The 17,424-nt window shown below is 46.5% G+C and overlaps 2 protein-coding genes, 1 long non-coding RNA gene and 1 pseudogene across 3 annotated transcripts; all 4 read left to right on the top strand.

Moving 5' to 3' along the window:
* The first annotated feature begins 6,522 nt into the window (after positions 1–6,522).
* On the top strand, positions 6,523–9,068 carry LOC136515328 (uncharacterized). Its single transcript, XM_066508955.1, has 2 exons — positions 6,523–8,690; positions 9,065–9,068. Exons 1-2 carry the CDS (start codon positions 6,523–6,525, stop codon positions 9,066–9,068), a joined length of 2,172 nt encoding a protein of 723 aa, XP_066365052.1.
* Positions 9,069–9,075: 7 nt separating this feature from the next.
* Positions 9,076–10,701, top strand: LOC136516200 (uncharacterized). Its single transcript, XR_010773968.1, has 4 exons — positions 9,076–9,703; positions 9,841–9,937; positions 10,017–10,144; positions 10,452–10,701. It is a non-coding gene; the product is annotated as an uncharacterized lncRNA (long non-coding RNA).
* A 320-nt stretch (positions 10,702–11,021) lies between these two features.
* On the top strand, positions 11,022–13,604 carry LOC136515327 (uncharacterized; annotated as a pseudogene).
* A 15-nt stretch (positions 13,605–13,619) lies between these two features.
* Positions 13,620–15,864, top strand: LOC136518960 (uncharacterized). The gene is made up of 5 exons (XM_066512638.1): positions 13,620–13,662; positions 14,080–14,373; positions 14,478–14,547; positions 14,653–14,745; positions 15,616–15,864. Exons 2-5 carry the CDS (start codon positions 14,141–14,143, stop codon positions 15,727–15,729), a joined length of 510 nt encoding a protein of 169 aa, XP_066368735.1. The 5' UTR covers positions 13,620–13,662; positions 14,080–14,140; the 3' UTR covers positions 15,730–15,864.
* Positions 15,865–17,424: the final 1,560 nt, after the last annotated feature.

The following is a 17,424-nucleotide window of genomic DNA, read 5'->3' as shown; positions in this document are numbered from 1 at the left end:
TCACCAAGCTAGAGGACAGGAGCACACCATGGTGTTCCTGGACTATGCAGAGGGTACCAAGGGTACAGGCTCTATGACCCACGTGGAGACAAGGTACTTGTCTTGCGCGATGTCATGTTCGACGAGAAGGTAGCCTAGGACTAGAATAGTCCAAGCATGGGGGAAGCTGGTGGCTTCACCAACACCTTCGTCGTCGAGCACTTGGTCATCCATGGTGATGGACACGCTGGGAAAGAGGTGCCAAGCACTCCGGGAGGGGTGTCGTGCACTCCAGGAATGGAGCCAGGAGGTCCTATAGTGGTGGCGACCACTCTAGGATGGGTGCCGAACATTCCCGTAGTGGAATCAAGGGGTCTTGCATTGGTGCGGACCACTGCAAGATGGGTGCCGAGTACTCCGGGAGGGGTGCAGACCAATCCAGGAGTAGTGCCGAGCACTGCAACCGGGGTGCCGAGCATTCTAGGTGCTGTGTCGAGCACTCTGGCGGAACAGGGAACTCCATCGACGCTGATCGAGTTTGCCTCACCTCCAAGTGACATCACTGAGTTCATGGATGCCTTCCATGAAGGTGAGGAGGTGCGGTTCCGCAAGCTAGAAGACTTCATCGGCGGTATAGGGCCCTCAGGCCTGGTGGGTCGGCTGCTCAATGACCAAGAGCTACTTCTCGTCAGTGCAGAGGAACCACCCATGTTCGCGCTGGCCGAGCATGATGGAAATTGGTGACGAGCGATGCTGGAGGAAATGAAGATGATCGAAGAAAACGAGACTTGGGAGCTCATCGATCCACCTCTATGATGTCGTCCGATCAGCCTAAAGTGGGCGTACAAGGTCAAGCGGGATGAGCACGGTGCCATTGTTAAGCACAAGGCGCGCCTCGTCGCTCGAGGCTTTGTTGAGCGCGAGGGCATCGACTTCGAGGAAGTCTTTGCGCTAGTAGCGCGCATGGAGTCTGTCTGTTTGCTACTAGCCTTGGCAGTAGCAAAGGACGGTGCATCCATCATCTGGACATAAAATCGGCCTTCCTCAATGACGAGCTAGCGGAGACGGTCTTCGTCAGGCAACCTCTGGGTTTTGCCGTCAAGGGAGCGGAGCACAGGGTGCTCTACCTGCTCAAGGTGCTCTACGGGCTACGGTAGGCCCCACGAGCGTGGAACACCAAGCTTGATGCCACGCTAGGCGAGCTTGGGTTCACGAGGTGCGCAATCGAGCATGCGCTCTACACACAGCGACGGGGAAGGAGGAGCTCATCGTCGGCGTGTATGTGGACAACTTGATCATCACCGGTGCGCATGCAGAGAACATCAATAGCTTTAAGCGCGAGATGGTGTCTCATTTTCAAATGAGTGATCTCGGTGCACTCTCCTACTACCTCGGCATTGAGGTGAGATAGGGGAAGGAGGCACTCATGCTCGGTCAGAGCGTGTATGCCTCAAAGCTGTTGGAACGGAGCGACATGGCTGAGTGCAAGTCGTGTGTAACTCCGATGGAGGAGTGGCTGAAGCTGACGAAGGCCAGTACTGCGGCGAAAGTAGATGCAACACTCTACCGGAGCATCGTCGGTGATTTGCGCTATCTAGTCCACACAAGGCCAGACATTGCGTTCATCGTGGGCTACGTCAGTCGCTTCATGGAGGATCCCAGAGAGGATCACTGGGCTGTGGTGAATCGGCTACTGCGCTACATCAAGGGGACGGTGGATCAGGGAATCATCTTCCCCAAGACCCGTGGGAGTAGGCTGTAGCTCACTGTGTTCAGTGATGCAGACATGGCGGGGGATATCGACGGACGGCGGAGCACCTCTGGCGTGCTCGTCTTCCTCGGGTCGGCTCTAATTTCATGGTTGTCGCTGAAACAGAAGATGGTGGCACTATCTACGTGCGAGGCAGAGTACGTAGCGGCGGCCACAGTGGCGTGCCAAGTTGTGTGGCTGCGTCGGCTGCTGGGCGAGCTGACCGGTGCGGAAGCTCATCCACCAGCACTGATGGTGGATAACCAGCCCGCCATCGCCCTTGCGAAGAATCCGGTTCTTTACGACCGAAGCAAACACATCGAAGTGATGTTCCACTTCCTCAGGGACTATGTCGATGGAGGGCAAATCGTCATCGAGTTCGTCGAAACTGGTTGGCAACTCGCGGACGTCCTCACCAAGCCGCTCGGCCGTCTTCGACTCATGGAGCTGAAGAAGATGATCAGCATGGAGGGGGGTTCTAGGGTTAGCAACAGGATTAGGAGAAGAATTGGTAGATAATCTGCTGCATCCCTTGTATGAATGTGCAGCAGGGGAAGGCGGTGCCGAAAAGAGCACCTTGTTGCTGCACTGTAGCAGCTGCAGGGGCAGGCGTCGAACAGCTCACCTGTCGCACTGTAGCCACAGCAGGGGCAGGCGCCAAAGTCAGCCCTGCTGTCACATCTAGTCACTGTAGCAGCATGGCAGCTGTACTAGGACTAGATGGATAGAGTTGTATAAATAGTTTGCCACTACAACTCAGTAAAAACAGAGAGTTCAGATTTGTCGTCTCCTATACAGAGCTCCGGCCAACGCTGGTGTCTCTGTTGTGTGTATGCTATGTTCTCCCTCCCTTCCTGTACCTGTAGCCATAGTGTGTGGTCGACAACGACAGTTCGTGGTCGGCATCACTAGTGTGTGCTCGGCAACACTAGAGAGTGATCGGATATCTCCATACCGGAGATCGACAGGCCAGCAGTTTTGTTTTGGCCCCAAAAATTGCTAAAAATCATGCAGAAACCTTGACACCTAATACTGATTCCAGTCAATACTCTTTTGTCCTAGAAAAAGACTTTGAGCAATATTTTTGAGATGTCCATTCTAATCTAAAAGCATAACATGCCATGCAAGCTAGCTTGAGAGTTTGATATGATAGTCTGCAAGCAGAAAATTGATGGCAGACTCGATAATTCCCCCTGAAAATCGAAAAGAGTAGGTGTGGAATCTGTGATGTTCTAGTGTGATCTCTCCCCCCACAAAAATTGTTTGAAACATTGGACCCCTAATTATTTTCGTGGAAACACAGAAGACGCCCTTGCAAGTGGGAAATTATTAAGAAAAAGGATAATTATTCCTGTCGGGAGGCATGATACATGAAATTAATTAACCCATGTGCTAATTAGTTATGCATGGAAGCTAAGTTCTTATTCGGCCCATATCATTATATATATGCTCAGTTGTTTGGTCAGGATCGAGAAGGGTCCTTGCTTCAACAAAGCTAAAAAACTGGCAGACGACTAATGTAACTAAGGCCCTCAGCAATGTGTTCCCTGAGTGGTGCCCAAAAAGGAGAGAGAAGATTATTAGATTGGAGCACCACTCTTACCACTGTGAGTAGCGATTCAAGTTTGAGTGATGCCTGAAAAAAGAAGAGCGGTGAATGTAGTTGCGCCGGTGCCTATTTGTGCTGTGGAGAGAGAAGCAAAGAGAGAGCAGCTTTTTGCTATGAAAGTAGCATGAAGCAGGCCTTTTGGGCACCACTAGCGATGCCAGCACACTGCTAGTAGAAATTGGATCAGACATCACACAACAGCGTGGCTAGCTTATACAGTTTCAAGCACCACTCACACTATGGGAAGGCCCAAGATACGAGTTTGGGAAAACCTAACTATATATGTTTAATTAAATTGTATATCCAATACCATCCCAATGAGAGAATCCACACAAATTAGTGACCTTGCTTAGTCATGGACATGATGGAGTATGGCTTACATTGAGGGCAAACGATCAGCTAGAGCTAATAGCAACCATGAGAAAGCTCACACTGTCACACTCACACGGTAGTCATCAGGTCAATTCAGTTATTTCTCGATTGCTAGCTGGATTCATCGATCTGCTAGCTAGCTAGGAGTAAAAGAAACTGCAAAGCTAAGCTTGTGGCTGCACGTCGCAGTAGAAGCGCATCAGGTGCCTTCCACACACAGGAGACTTGACTCCGTCGGTCGATGGGAGTATTTCTTGGGTTGGGTCTCTCCCGCACGCTCCACACGCATGCATGTACCTACCAGTTTTTTCTGCTTGGGTGTGAACTCATCTTCTCTTTTTCTTCTTTCAGGACTCAGGACTCAGGAGACGTTGACTGGAATATAACGTGGACGCAAAAGCCTAATAATTCTATGGATAGATGGAACAAACTAGGTTCTGCAACGAGACCAATATTTGATTGTTTGGGATCAGAATTTGGGTGCTTCAACAGGTGACGTCTAGCCATCTAGAATTCAAAGAATTCGAGAGTAACAAATCAAAATCAAATGCTTACCGGTGTCACAGGAGCTCAAGAATGGAGATTAGCTCTTGGAGACAATCTCTCTATTTCTGACTATTTGTTATTATATCAGAACTTAGACCAAATGAGGAGCTGTGGCAAATTACATCACTATCTCCTTGTTACATATATGTGCCAATGGTTTCTCCATATTTAAGTACTCATGTGAGTACATTATATTAACGAAAGATGCCGTGTTTTATAATGTGAGAATGATAAATATTTGATAGAAAGATTCAACTAGCCATGTGTTGGACTACAGGTTAATTAATCCAAACACGGGACATCCCTCTGAACTGTTGGTCATAAACATTAAACAACATGGCTATGGCGCTACTTCTGTCGTTTTAGATTACTTCTTGTTCAAGTAAATTTTAGACCAAATAAGGAGATGTAGCAAATGACATTGTTATCCTCATTAATTGCATCAAAGTGTTTTTGTTTTCAAATTAAAGAAACCTTGTGACTACATTGATGAAGGGTGGAGTGTTTTAGAATGTGAGAATGACAAATATTTTGATAGAAAAATTTGAATGCTACAATGATAAGTAATATGAAATGGAGGAAATATTTAATCGTTGACTCAATGCACGCACAAATGTCAAGCAATAGTTAATTAGTTGCAATAGAGATAAAGTAGTGTTGTAAGGCATCAAATGAATATGGCAGATAAAGATATCTCCTTAACAGAGAGGGAAGCATGGCAGCACTAATTAATTAGTATTGGCCACATTTGCTTCATCCATGTACCTGTACAAAACACTATGCCAGAAAACGTTATCAGTGACACGACGATTCGTGACACAAAAACGAAACGCGTCACCAATAATCTATCCGTGACGCGGGTTCACGAGACGCGTCACCGATTAGTTGCTGCCCATGCCCCAGGAGCAAGACGCGTCACTAATAACGATGTATTCGTGACGTGCGTTAACAAAACGCGTCACAGATAAGGCATGTGACGCGTTTTTTCTGGACGCGTCACCAATAGGAAAGCATATCCGTGACACTTCTCGATAACACGAGTCACAGATAATAAATGTGACGTGTGTTCTAAAGACGCGTCACTGAGTTGTGGCCGGGGACACATCTACATCACCGATCTAATTAACTCATGTTGGCTTCGTCCCCTAAAAAAAATGTCCCGGTCGAAATAAAAAACGCGTGGAGCTCCGACCGCCGACCGCCGCCGTCGACCTGCAGCTCCGGCTGGTGCCCTGTGGAGTCCCCACACCACGGCACCTACAGCTCCGGCCGGAGGCAGCCCCCACCCCACCCCGGTGGACTCCCAATCCCGGCGCGTCCAGAGCTCCGGCAGTCGCCGCGCGCCACGCGCCGCGCGCCCACCTCGGCTCCTCCAGCTCCGGCCGTCGCGGCCGCCCATCTCGGCACCTGCATCTCCGGCCAGAGCCCCCCACCTCTGCGCCGCCCCATCACTCGAGCCCAGGCCCCGGCGGTCACGTGTCGGCGGCGGCCTCCAGGGCGCAGCATCGTCGGACCAGATCGAGCACGGCCGTCTTCGTGTCAGCAAGGGCGAGATTCGCTCGCGTCCATCGCCCACCTCGAGCAGAGGTACATCATCGCTCACTTCTTTTCCCTTTTTCCCTTCGGCTGTGTTCTTGATTGTGCGAGAAATGGATCCGGTGCTGTCATGTGGAAGCGTTCAGAGAGTCTGTAACTGTCAATTGACAGCAATCTGTAGAGTCTGTAAGCTGCAAACGAAAATTTCATTGCAAAATAGACAGTAGGTGTGCTCTCTGTTCAGTTTAATGCATAATATTTTTCTATCAGTGGTATACAGCTTAGTACCCTGTTCTAGCTAGTTGTTGTCTTCTTTGGCTGTTAGTTCAATATCAGGTCTGACTGAACTCACATAGCCAAGCTAAGCTCTACTTCAGTGCAACTTGTTTTTCATAGAGCTTTGGCTAGTCATATCTTTTTCTTTGGAGTGTCACACTGATGCAATAGTAAATTTACTATTCAAGTAATTTATAGGATTTTCATGCAAGGATTAGTTGATTTCATTTGTTTTCATACTTTTGTAGATATGGAGGATCGGAGCTGGATGTCTCTTCGCAACCGTGCATGTGCTCAGTACTTAGATGGTCTGAAATTATTCATAAGAGCTGCAGAGGCGGATATGTTGAATCGGCACAAGACAACTATGTGGTGTCCATGCATTGATTGTGAGAATAAGAAGCAGTTCTCGAGTTCATTAACACTCCATGCCCACCTGATCCTCCGAGGATTCATGGATCACTACAGATGTTGGAACAAGCATGGAGAAGAAGGAGTTAATGATCGAGACTTGCAAGCTGGTTGTATGGACCAAGGATTCTCTGGTGACCTACGTCAGGATGATGGAACTCATGGTGCTGGTCAGGACAACGAGGAAGGACCCTTTTGCATCCCGGCTCTCACCGATGACAAGCTAGCAGATATCAGTGCCAATTATGCCCAGAAGTCACAGGACCTTGAGGAGATGGTGCGTGATGCCATGGGCTTTGATGAGTACACTGAGGCGGAGATGAAGAAGCTGAAGAGGTTGATGGCAGACATGAGGACTCCTCTCCATCAGAGCTGCAAGGCAAAGTATTCAAAGTTGTTTGCTACTCTCACGCTTCTCCAGTTGAAGGCGACATATCATTGGACTGACCGGAGCTTCGATGCATTGCTACATCGATTAGAGGACATGTTGCCTGAGGGGAATGAGTTACCCAAGACCACATATGAGGCCAAGCAGATTGTTTGCCCTATGGGATTGGAGGTCGAGAAAATCGATGCCTGCAAGAATGACTGTATACTGTACCATGGTAAAGAAAATGAAAAACTGACCGACTGCCCCGAGTGTGGAGTCTCTCGATACAAACGAAGAAATGACGGGGGTGATGAGGACAAGAGGCATGGAGCTCCTTGGAAGGTGGTATGGTACTTCCCTATAATCCCTCGCCTGAAGCGTTTGTTTGCAACTGCCAAGGACGCGCAGTTGTTGAGTTGGCACAAGGAGGGACGCAAGAATGATGGTTACCTACGGCATCCAGCAGATGCTATTCAGTGGCGCGTCATCGACTCCAAGTATGCATCTTTTAAAGATGAGCCAAGAAACATTCGCTTTGCACTGAGCACAGATGGCATGAACCCGTTCGGTAACAGGAGCAGCTCGCACAGTGTCTGGCCTGTGTTGTTATCGATCTACAACATTCCATCGTGGCTGTGTAACAGGAGGAAATACATGATGATGCCACTTTTGATCTCGGGTCCGCATCAGCCAGGGAATGACATCGACGTGTATCTGAGGCCGGTTGTCGATGAGCTCAAGACGCTCTGGTCAGACGGTATCAAGGTATATGATGGGTTCAAGAGAGAGTCATTCAAGTTGCGTGCAATGGTGTTAACCAGCGTCACCGATGTTCCGGGACACCGTTGCTTGTCTGGGCAGTCCAAAGGAGAGAAAGATTGCTTTCAGTGCTTAGATGATACCGAGAGTCTTTGGCTGAACAACTCGAAGAAGAGGGTGTACATAAGACATCGCCGTTTCCTTAGCCGATCCCATCCTTACCGGCTCATGAAACGCCAGTTTGATGGCACAATTGAGAAGGGATCTGCTCCGAGGCATTTCACTGGGCATGATGTCTATGACCAGGTAAAGGATGTCAATGTTACGTTGGGGAAGAACAAAAAGAGTGCCCTTGGAAAGAGAAAGCGCAAGGAGGAAGAAGTCGCTGATAAGAGGTGGAAGAAGAAGTCCATTCTATGGGAGCTACCCTATTGGAAAGACTTAGCAGTTCGCCACAGCATCGATGTCATGCATGTGACAAAGAATGTTTGTGGGAGCTTACTTGGAACACTCTTGAACACCAAGGGGAAAAGCAAGGACCATGCAAATGCACGAGCGGACATGAAAGATTTGGATATCAGGCCCGAGTTGTGTCCCGAGGGCCCCAGTGCCCAGCTACCATTATGTGCCATAAATCTAACTAAGGAAGAGAGGCAGGAGCTGTGCGACTTCTTCCGTAGCGTGAAAGTTCCCTCCGGATACTCAGCGGACATCAGGAAGCTCGTGGCGCCAAAAGAGAACAAAATGCTCCCAATGAAGGCTCACGATTGCGATGTCATGCTCACAACAATGCTTGCGGTTGGAATCAGGAACATTTTGCCAGAAAAAGTCCGAATGGCAATCATGAGCCTATGCTTCTTCTTCAATGCAATATCTCAGAAGGTTCTTGATGAGAGGTCACTGCACAATCTTGAGAAGAAGCTTTTCCAGACAATGTCTCTTCTAGAGGCGTACTTCCCACCGGCATTCTTTGATATATCTGTTCATCTCATTGCTCATCTGGTCAAGGAAATAAAGTATCTTGGTCCCGTGTTCCTGCATCATATGTACCCGTATGAGAGATTCATGAGCACTTTGAACCGGTATACAAAGAGTCGGGTTCATCCTGAGGGAAGCATGGTCCAGGGTTACTCTGCTGAGGAGGTGGTTGATTGGTGCCTTGGTTACATTGATCCTACAAATCCAATCGGCTTATATAAGTCTCCCCATGAGGGAAGGCTAGCGGGGATAGGGACTCTTGGGAAGAAGACACTTAATCCAGATCCGGATGATTACCAGCGGGCTCACTTTCTCGTGTTGGTACACACACTAGAAGTGTCACCTTATATCGAGGAGCATAAGGAGCAGTTGCGTCAAGAGAATCCAGGTCGGAGCGAAGCATGGATAGGGAGGGCACATATGAAGGGATTCAACATTTGGTTCAAAAAGCGGATCCTCAGTTTGAGCTCTTGCACAGATGAAGGGCTTCGGAACCTAGCAGAAGGCCCTTTGTTCACAATCACAAGTTATCAGGGATATGACATAAATGGATACACATTTTACACCTTGGCTCAAGACAAGAAAAGTGTGTACCAAAATAGTGGTGTTCGTGTAGTTGCTTTGGACAACACTGACGTACAGAAGGATGCATACTATGGTCAGATAGAGGAGATCTGGGAGCTAACTTATCCTGGGGTCAAGGAGCCCTTCAAGGTGACTGTTTTTCGGTGCCGTTGGGTTAAGGGCACAAGGGGCATCAACAAGGACAGATATGGATTCACTACCGTTGATTTTGAACAGGTTGGGTACAAGGATGAACCATTCGTACTTGCAGCTCAGGTTTCACAAGTCTTTTATGTGCTCGACACGCAAAACAAGAAACGCCTTGTAGTTCTCCCCGGTAAAAAACGGGTTGTCGGAGTTGAAGATGCTGTGGAGGAGGAAGAGTACAATCAATTTGATGAAGTCCCTCCTTTTGGTGATTGGACCCTCCCTATGATTCTCGAGAGTGAGGAAACTTCATACTTACGACATGGTCATGTAGAAGAGGCCACCGTTGCAAAAGGCCGCCGAAACCGGCAAGTACGCAAGAGAAAGTAATGCTTATCTGTTGAAGGTACGCAAGAGATATTACAGTGTTAGGTTCTCAAAAAAGTAATGCTTATCTGAACTAGTCACTTGCACCAAAATATGTATGTTGGATAATTCACAAAAAAGGTGTTTGATTGTACTGGCATGCTTGCACTGCTGTAGGTGCTTTGCAAATGCTGAGGAAACTCCATACTTGCAAATGGCTATTTGTGGTGCTTTGCATATCGAGGTTCAGTGCTCTCCTTTCAGTAGAGCAGAGGTAGAAACACTATTCTTTTTTACATCTAAGCATAATGTTTGCAATATTATTCATAAATATTTATTGGTGTAATTAGCAGGTATGTAAGATCCTTCAGTATATTGAGGCTTACCAGGAAGAACACAAGCTTGGTCCAATGCCAATCATCCTTTGTACAGTGTTCAAAATAGCAGTACTGGAAGACCGAACTGTACGTTTACAACTCTGGTAAGTATCTCCATCCTTGGTCTGTCCGTAATTCATATACGAGCGTAGTAGGTTCAGTCACAGTGATACTTAAATGATGAAATCAGTGAAACTTCGTGATGCTAACAGATGAAATGAAATATGAAACTACTTAGTCACTGCATCTATTTCGAGTGATTCGCATGACCAATTTGGGTTTCTGTAGCTTTATTAGTTCACGTTATGTTTTATTGAAGCACAGCTAGCATTTCGTTGTTCTTGCTGTCAGGGATACTTCTGAATTTGCTATGGTTTGATGATCTGAACGGATGTCCTCTGCACTCTGCAGGGGTGTACAAGCCGGCTGAGCTATGGCAGGCGAAGGAGCATCAGCCGCCGCCCAAGAAACGCAGCTGCACGATGGTGTTCACGCTCAAGGAGATGGAAGAGGCCACCAACATGTTCAGCGATCGCAACCTCGACGGCAAGGGCGGCTTCGGCCGGGTTTACAGAGGCGTCCTCAAGGATGGCCAGGTGCTTGCTTGCTTGCTTTTCACCAATCGTTCTATTTTGTTTGGGCCGGAAACCAGCAGGCCCAAATTCAGTCCCCAAGTCGCAGCAGCCCCACAGTCCCTCCCTCCCGTTTCCCGCAGCCCCGCAGCTCTCCCGTGCGCCGCCGCATCCACAGCCCCGCATCTCTCTCGTGCGCCGCCGCATCTCTCGGCGCGCCTCTCCCGTGCGCCACCGCCTCTCCCGCCCTCGACTCTCCCATTCGCGAGCAAGACGCAAGAGGACGCGCAGGGCAGCCGCAGCGGCTTTGCCGGCGGCGGGAAGAGTTGGGGCCCCGAGCTGGAGATCCACCGGTCACCACCCCCGTCGCCCCGGCCTCCTCCTCGGTCATTTCAAGTTCCACATCAAAATGGTAAGCTATCACCACCCACAGTCATTTCAAGTGTTTAGCATATTTCTAGCATCTAAATTTGGTCTTCTGCAATTTGCTAAACCACATCTTTCTCGAATTTAATTGATAGGTTTCTTCCACAGATTCTTCATCAAGTGGTGACGACAAAGCGGGGACACAAACTGTTTCTGAGGATGCAGAGTTACCCGTTGATGATGAGCAGCAGCAGTCTGTGCCTGAGCCTGTGCGCCGACCCCAAAAACCAAAGACAGCATCTAAGTGGCCTACTGACATGATCGAGGTCACAGAGATACATCCAGATGGGAAGCCAATTGAGGTGAAACAACAATGAAGATTGCGATTGCTTGCTCGTTTGATTGCTAGACAACAGCTATCCTTAGTTATGCCATCATTCAAAAACCTTACTGATGAGAGGAAATGGGAATTGTTTAATAAACATGTCATGCCCTACTTGAAGTTCCCAGATGCAATGAAGACTGAGGGGCTTAAGTATATAATGAAGGTGATATCTAAGAGTTGGAGAACCCACAAAAACAGGCTAGTGACCGATTTTATCGAGAAAAACCTCAGTCCCTTTCAGAAGCACCCCTACATTCAACCTGAAGATTGGGCAGAATTTGAGGTATTGAAGAAGTCCCCAGAACAAATAGCGAAAAGTGAGAAATACAAAATGCTTCGGCAACAAAATGTGCACAACCATTGTCTGGGCTCTGCAGGGTATGATGGGAAAGAGAAAAAGTGGGAGGTGGAGGATGCAGAGTTAGTCAAGAAAGGCATCCCTAACCCATGGGATGACTACCCTGAAGGCCGCCCTGTGAGGTTTCTATGAGCAAGGAGTAAGCTTGAGGTATCAGAAGATAAAGCTGAGATCATCTGGAAACAGGATTCAACACAAAAAATCTCTGAAGACATTAAAGAGAAGCAATCAGCCGCAGAATCTTCAGGCGTCACTTGGGTCAGGGAGAATGATGTGCTAACTGCATGTTTGGGCCCTGAACAGCCAGGCCGCGTGCGCGCTGTTTCAAGTTACACTGGCTAGAAGCATGGTTGGCCTGGGTGTTCTGGCATGTACAGAAAAAGAAAGAGGTCTGGTGCAGTAGATGTGGATGTGCAAGCGATAGCAGCTCAAGTTAGAGAAGAAGTTACAGCTCAAGTCACACAAGAAGTGACGGCTAAGGTCACGAAAGAGGTTACCAGCAAGGTCACACAGGATGTCATGTCCTATCTTGCAGACCAAGGCTTGTTGGTAAGACCACCATCTTCTAGGACCCCTAGTCCTGCCTGCGGACGAAGGAGCAGTTGTGCCTCTGCCTCCAACGCTGTTCCAAACGACTTGGAGTTGGGGCCCAGTTCAGTTGCTCCAGATACTATTGATCTTCTTGAAGAGCCAACCCAATGTTCCTTGGTAGTGAACCTTGGAAACTATCGACCTGTGGTTGCAGAGGGTCGGGTGTTCCCAAAGGAGTTTGTGCTAGAATCAGTCCAAATAGATTATGATTATGCAATAGTCCAAGTGGAATGTGTACATCAGGGTTATGAGGATTATGTGCTGCAGCCGCCCCCTAATGATGATATCAAAACACTTAGAGAAGCTCTACTACAGAGGATACAGTGGAGAAGGGATTGGATTCTAGTGAAACAAACACATGAGACCCAGCCAGCCCAATCTCAACCAGATGAGACCACAAAGAGTGCTAAGAGTGTTTCGAAGGGCACTAATGCTATTATTTCTACAAAGCTACTTTGTGGAGCCAATTCAACTCCTTCAAATCATCAATCTCCGGCCACATCTGATGCAACAAAGAGTGTGCCAAAGGAGCATAATACAGCCAACCCTTCAAAAAATCCAAACAGCTCAGAGAAGGAATGCACTAAGCTGCCCACGCAGCCAAAAGTGGGAACTGAGGCTGTTGGAAGCGGTGCAAGGCCACCCAAGCAACCCAAAGGGGCTAGTAAGGCTGCTGGAGAGAGTGAAAAGGCAGCCACAAATAAAAAGTTGGCTAGTAAGGCTGTTGGACAGAGTCTAAAACAACCGCAGCAGCAAAAATGGATTGATAAGTACAAATGTGGCCACCCATTTCTCCCAGCAATGGACCTCAAGGCGGTAGGACCTGGATGTACTGCTCTTCATGCTCATTACATGAAAGATTGCGTCAACAATAAGCATGGGATAGTGGTTAGGTTCAGGGGTATTTATATGCTGAACTCATCAAATTTCGAAGTCAGGCTTGTGAGATACAATTTTCTGTATGACCTCTTCCAATTTGGGGCATTGGATGCCTCTCTTCTTCAATGCTGGATATTGTAAGTACCTCCAAACAAATCTGTGTTCTTTACTTTTGTTACCCCATGGTAGAAGAACAGAAATAAGGTCATAGCTGATAGTAGTTCTCCTTACATTTAAAGTAACCATCTAATAAATAAATCATCCACCTATGTCATTATGAAAACTATCTATATCATCCCTACATTTGTATCTACCCATCTCCATATAGAGTATTTGGTAACTAAAATTTATAACAATCAGGCAAAGATAGATCCAAACTGTAGAGAGAGCGTCTGATTGGTTGGTGTGGGCCGTATGCTTCTTGGAGGCTGGAAATGGGAGCTCCGGCGAAGAGCGGCTGGGGAACCAAAGGTGTGGCACCTCTTTGATGGACTCATGCAGTACTTATTTCTACGTTTTCTCTCGTAACTTAATCTATTATTGTTATTGTGCCCTTGGTACATGGGTTGTGTAACTTAATCTATTACCTTTAACACATAGTAGTTCGGGGACAATTGGTAGTGGCGGAGTTAAAGTAGATTGTTTGTAGGTGGGTTTAACTGTTCTTGCATGAGTTGAGGTACAGAGTACAGACGTTAAACTTCAATTTTCATGCTCTGCATCATGTGTATTCTAGCTGACCCAGATAAAATGCAATTAAGCTGGTTGAAGTAGCTGACCCAGATACATATGCTTGCAGTTCATCGGCTGTTCTGTACTCATTTTCTCTAGGCATATCCCTTTTGGTTTATGTACTCATGTTGTCTACATGTTCGTTCTTATTTTTAGATCACTGGTTGTGGAAGCTAAGGCTAAGGACATTCATGTGGGCTTTCTAGATCCACAAGTGATGTCACTGGACAGCATAACATTTGATAGAGACAAAGTTCTGCAGTATGTACAAAAGGCCTTCACCAAGTATACCAAGAATGACTACATAATGTTTGCCTACAACTCTGGCGGCTTAGCTGGTGATCATTGGATCGTCGTGGTAATAATTCAAAAGTGGAATAAGGTCATATACCTTGATTCCAACAGATCTGAAAACCATGATTTCAGCGTGCTAAAACTGTTGATTGACGAGTGAGTTGTTTGCTTACCTACTATTGACTTGTTTCATAAGTGCCAATATCATTGAACCAACATAATGAGCCATATATATGTGTGTGTTGTACTCTTACATGTAGGGCTTTTGCAAGATACACAAACAAGCTGAAAGACAGACCACAGCCATTGAAACACGCTTTTAAATATGCGGTAAGTGCTTCCAAAAATAAAAGTCAATATTGTGCCTCTAGTATATTAAGTACTGTGTTCAACTTCCATTTTCAAATTATTGTGTTCTATATATATTTCTCGCAGTGCCTTCAACAATCTTCTGCTAAGTCATCTAGCTGGTATGCTGCACACCACTTGTTTTTAGCTATGAGAAAGACAAACTTGGAATACTCTGAGGTATTCATATCTAAACTTTGGATGTGCAAATATAATGGCCCATGGTTGTTTGAGTGTGTGACTGTGTCATGTCCTAGTATAGTTTTTAGCCCATGGTACTTGTTCTGCTACCTGTCTTTTTCTATCTCAAGAGAAGAGAAAAGGTGGAGGCTTTATTTGTATTGCTACCTGTCTTTTCGTTTTGGGGAGTGATCTGATGAGGGTGGAGGAGCAGGTGCCAGCTCTGTGCTTTTGCAGCTGAACCTCCTTATGCTCTAGGTAGTTTAGTGATTGGATTAGGAGCATGCAGCTAGCTAACAGATTATTTTCTCTGATTGTTTATTTGTTTCCTAGCACTCGGATATAGTGTGGCCATTGTCGCAGTGGCCAGTTTGTGTTTCAATTTGAGTATCATTATTCGGTAATAGTGGCACTAGCCGATTGCTCATAGTCTTGATGAAAAAGTTTGTGTGGCCTCAGCATTCTGTCTTCAAATCAATCTCAAGGAAACAGTCCTGCGTGTCCAGAAAAAAGTCTCAAGTAACAGTTGTATGTCAAACCTTAATGCGATTTCACTACATTTGTAGGCTATTCCCTTGATGTAGAAGAAAACTCTGCAGTTTCTTTTCAGTGGAAACATGCACAGTACTACTTTAGTCATAAGCTCGAATGCTCGATGATTTACACTGCCTATATATTTTACTCAGTGATAGACATAGGCACAGCACCATCTGCTTGCTAATGAATTTCCACATCTGCGGATGTTCCTATGTCCCTTGATTGTTTGCATCAAGCTTAGCAACTGTGATTTTTTACATTGATTGTCTATATTGTCCTGTACATTGTACTGTACCATGTTTTCTTTTTTACCAAAGTTCTATCTTGACACAGGAATTTGAAGTGTTGACGACGCCCATCGATATCCTCATGATTAGAGAAAAGCTAGCCAGGTTCTTAGTGGAACAAGTCATCGAGAAGAAAGGAGAGTTCCATCATGACCAGTGATGTGTGTTTGCCATTATCAGTGTGAGTCCAGTGATGTAGTGTGTGACTAAATAAATTAAGCCCAATGTTTAGATGGATTTCGAACAAGTTGTGATGGATTTTGAACAAGTTGTGAACATTTGATATAAATGTGAATCTGTTGAACTTGATGTCTATCTCGTGTGAACATGTTACATATTGATGACTTATATATATTTCTTCTGTGAACGATGTGGGGTTCTGATGAGCAATGTGTACATTTGTTATATGCTATCAGTGACACATTAGACAGACATGAGTCACTGATATCAAATTATCAGTGACGCAAATCAGTGACGCATATTCTTAGTATGTGTCACTCATATATCCTTATTCGTGACGTGTGTTACCACAACGTGTCGCTGATATAGACTTATTAGTGACGCGGGTTCCCACAGCGTGTCGCTGATATGGATTTATCAGTGACGCGTATTCCTGTTTTCCGTGACGCATATTCTGAATACGCGTCACTCTATTTCCTTATCAGTGACGCGTCTTACAGTTATCGGTGACGCATGTTCGCGTTATCAGTGACTCGTGTTCTAAATATGCGTCACGGATAGTTTCCTATCAGTGATGCGTTTTTACGCGTCACTAATGTGCCCTTATCACAGACGCAAGAATAGTGACGCGTGTTTTACGCGTCACTGATGACCCTCTACACGCGTCACTGATAAGGTTTTCTGGCATAGTGAAAGGTCGAAAGATTCGACATAGAAGCATCACAAACCAAGCCACAAGATAAGAGGAGTCCTACGGTAAGATTTGAAACAACAAGGTGCCTATCTGATGGCTCTTCTCAAAGCTAAGGATGCAATAATGCCTCTCTTTGTAGTGGTCAGTGCGATCATGGTGTTGGTCATGTCACTCTGCTTCGCTCAAGGACGTGGTGAATCAGTTATATGTAATTTATCAATTCTGTTTATATCCCTTTTTTCTTGTCATCGACATGATTGTTCTTTGGTTATTACTTTACGTTTATTTTGCAGTGGATTGCAATAAAGATGCCAGGATGTACTCTTGGCAAGTGCCAGCAACTATGTGTCTCATTGGGGCACACCAATTTTACAGAACATTGCTACACCGCAGTCGGTGTCCTAGCGTGCTGCTGCGAGTACAACAACAGAGAGTAGTTCTGATCACTAGGAATGTTTAGGACTAAGTTTAAACTGCATGTATACTGATGAAATTAGAATAATATCAAATAAATATAACATATTTTTGCTCATCCGTTATATCTAATTAAAGTACTACACGAAACTTAACCAAAGCGGACGAAATGGCTTAATTGAGGCGGGCATCGCAACTGCCTCGGTCCAATGGTCACGGTAAATGGGACCTTTTCTGAGGCGGTTGGATGCCCGCCTCGTTTAATCGAATAAAGAAAAGAAAAAAAAGAAAAACCCGTGGATAAGCCCAGCGAGCCCATCCAGGCACCGTCGCTCCGCTCGCCGGATCTGCACCTCCGCCATGCCAGCTCGCTGGAGGAGGTCACCCGCTCGCCGGATCTGGCCGCTGTTTGCCAAATCCGGCCACCCGCTTGCCGGATCCGGACGCTGCTAGCCAGATCCAGCTGCCAGCGCCTGGATCCGCCGAACCCACTGTTGACACTAAGCTTTGGTTCAAGAAGAAGGGACCTCAAAGTCCAAATCCGTCAAACGAAAGCCAAAATATTCA

Source organism: Miscanthus floridulus, chromosome 17 (genome assembly GCF_019320115.1).
Source record: "Miscanthus floridulus cultivar M001 chromosome 17, ASM1932011v1, whole genome shotgun sequence".
Classification (NCBI taxonomy): domain Eukaryota; kingdom Viridiplantae; phylum Streptophyta; class Magnoliopsida; order Poales; family Poaceae; genus Miscanthus; species Miscanthus floridulus.
Note: the sequence above shows the minus strand (reverse complement) of the source record. Positions and strands in the feature narration are given on the sequence as shown.

Coding starts and splice junctions, on each gene's coding strand:
- LOC136515328 (XM_066508955.1), top strand. CDS start 6,523: ATGGATCACTACAGATGTTGGAACAAGCATGGAGAAGAAGGAGTTAAT.
- LOC136518960 (XM_066512638.1), top strand. CDS start 14,141: ATGTCACTGGACAGCATAACATTTGATAGAGACAAAGTTCTGCAGTAT. Junction 14,548..14,652: donor AACACGCTTTTAAATATGCG/GTAAGTGCTTCC, acceptor TATTTCTCGCAG/TGCCTTCAACAATCTTCTGC. Junction 14,746..15,615: donor CAAACTTGGAATACTCTGAG/GTATTCATATCT, acceptor ATCTTGACACAG/GAATTTGAAGTGTTGACGAC.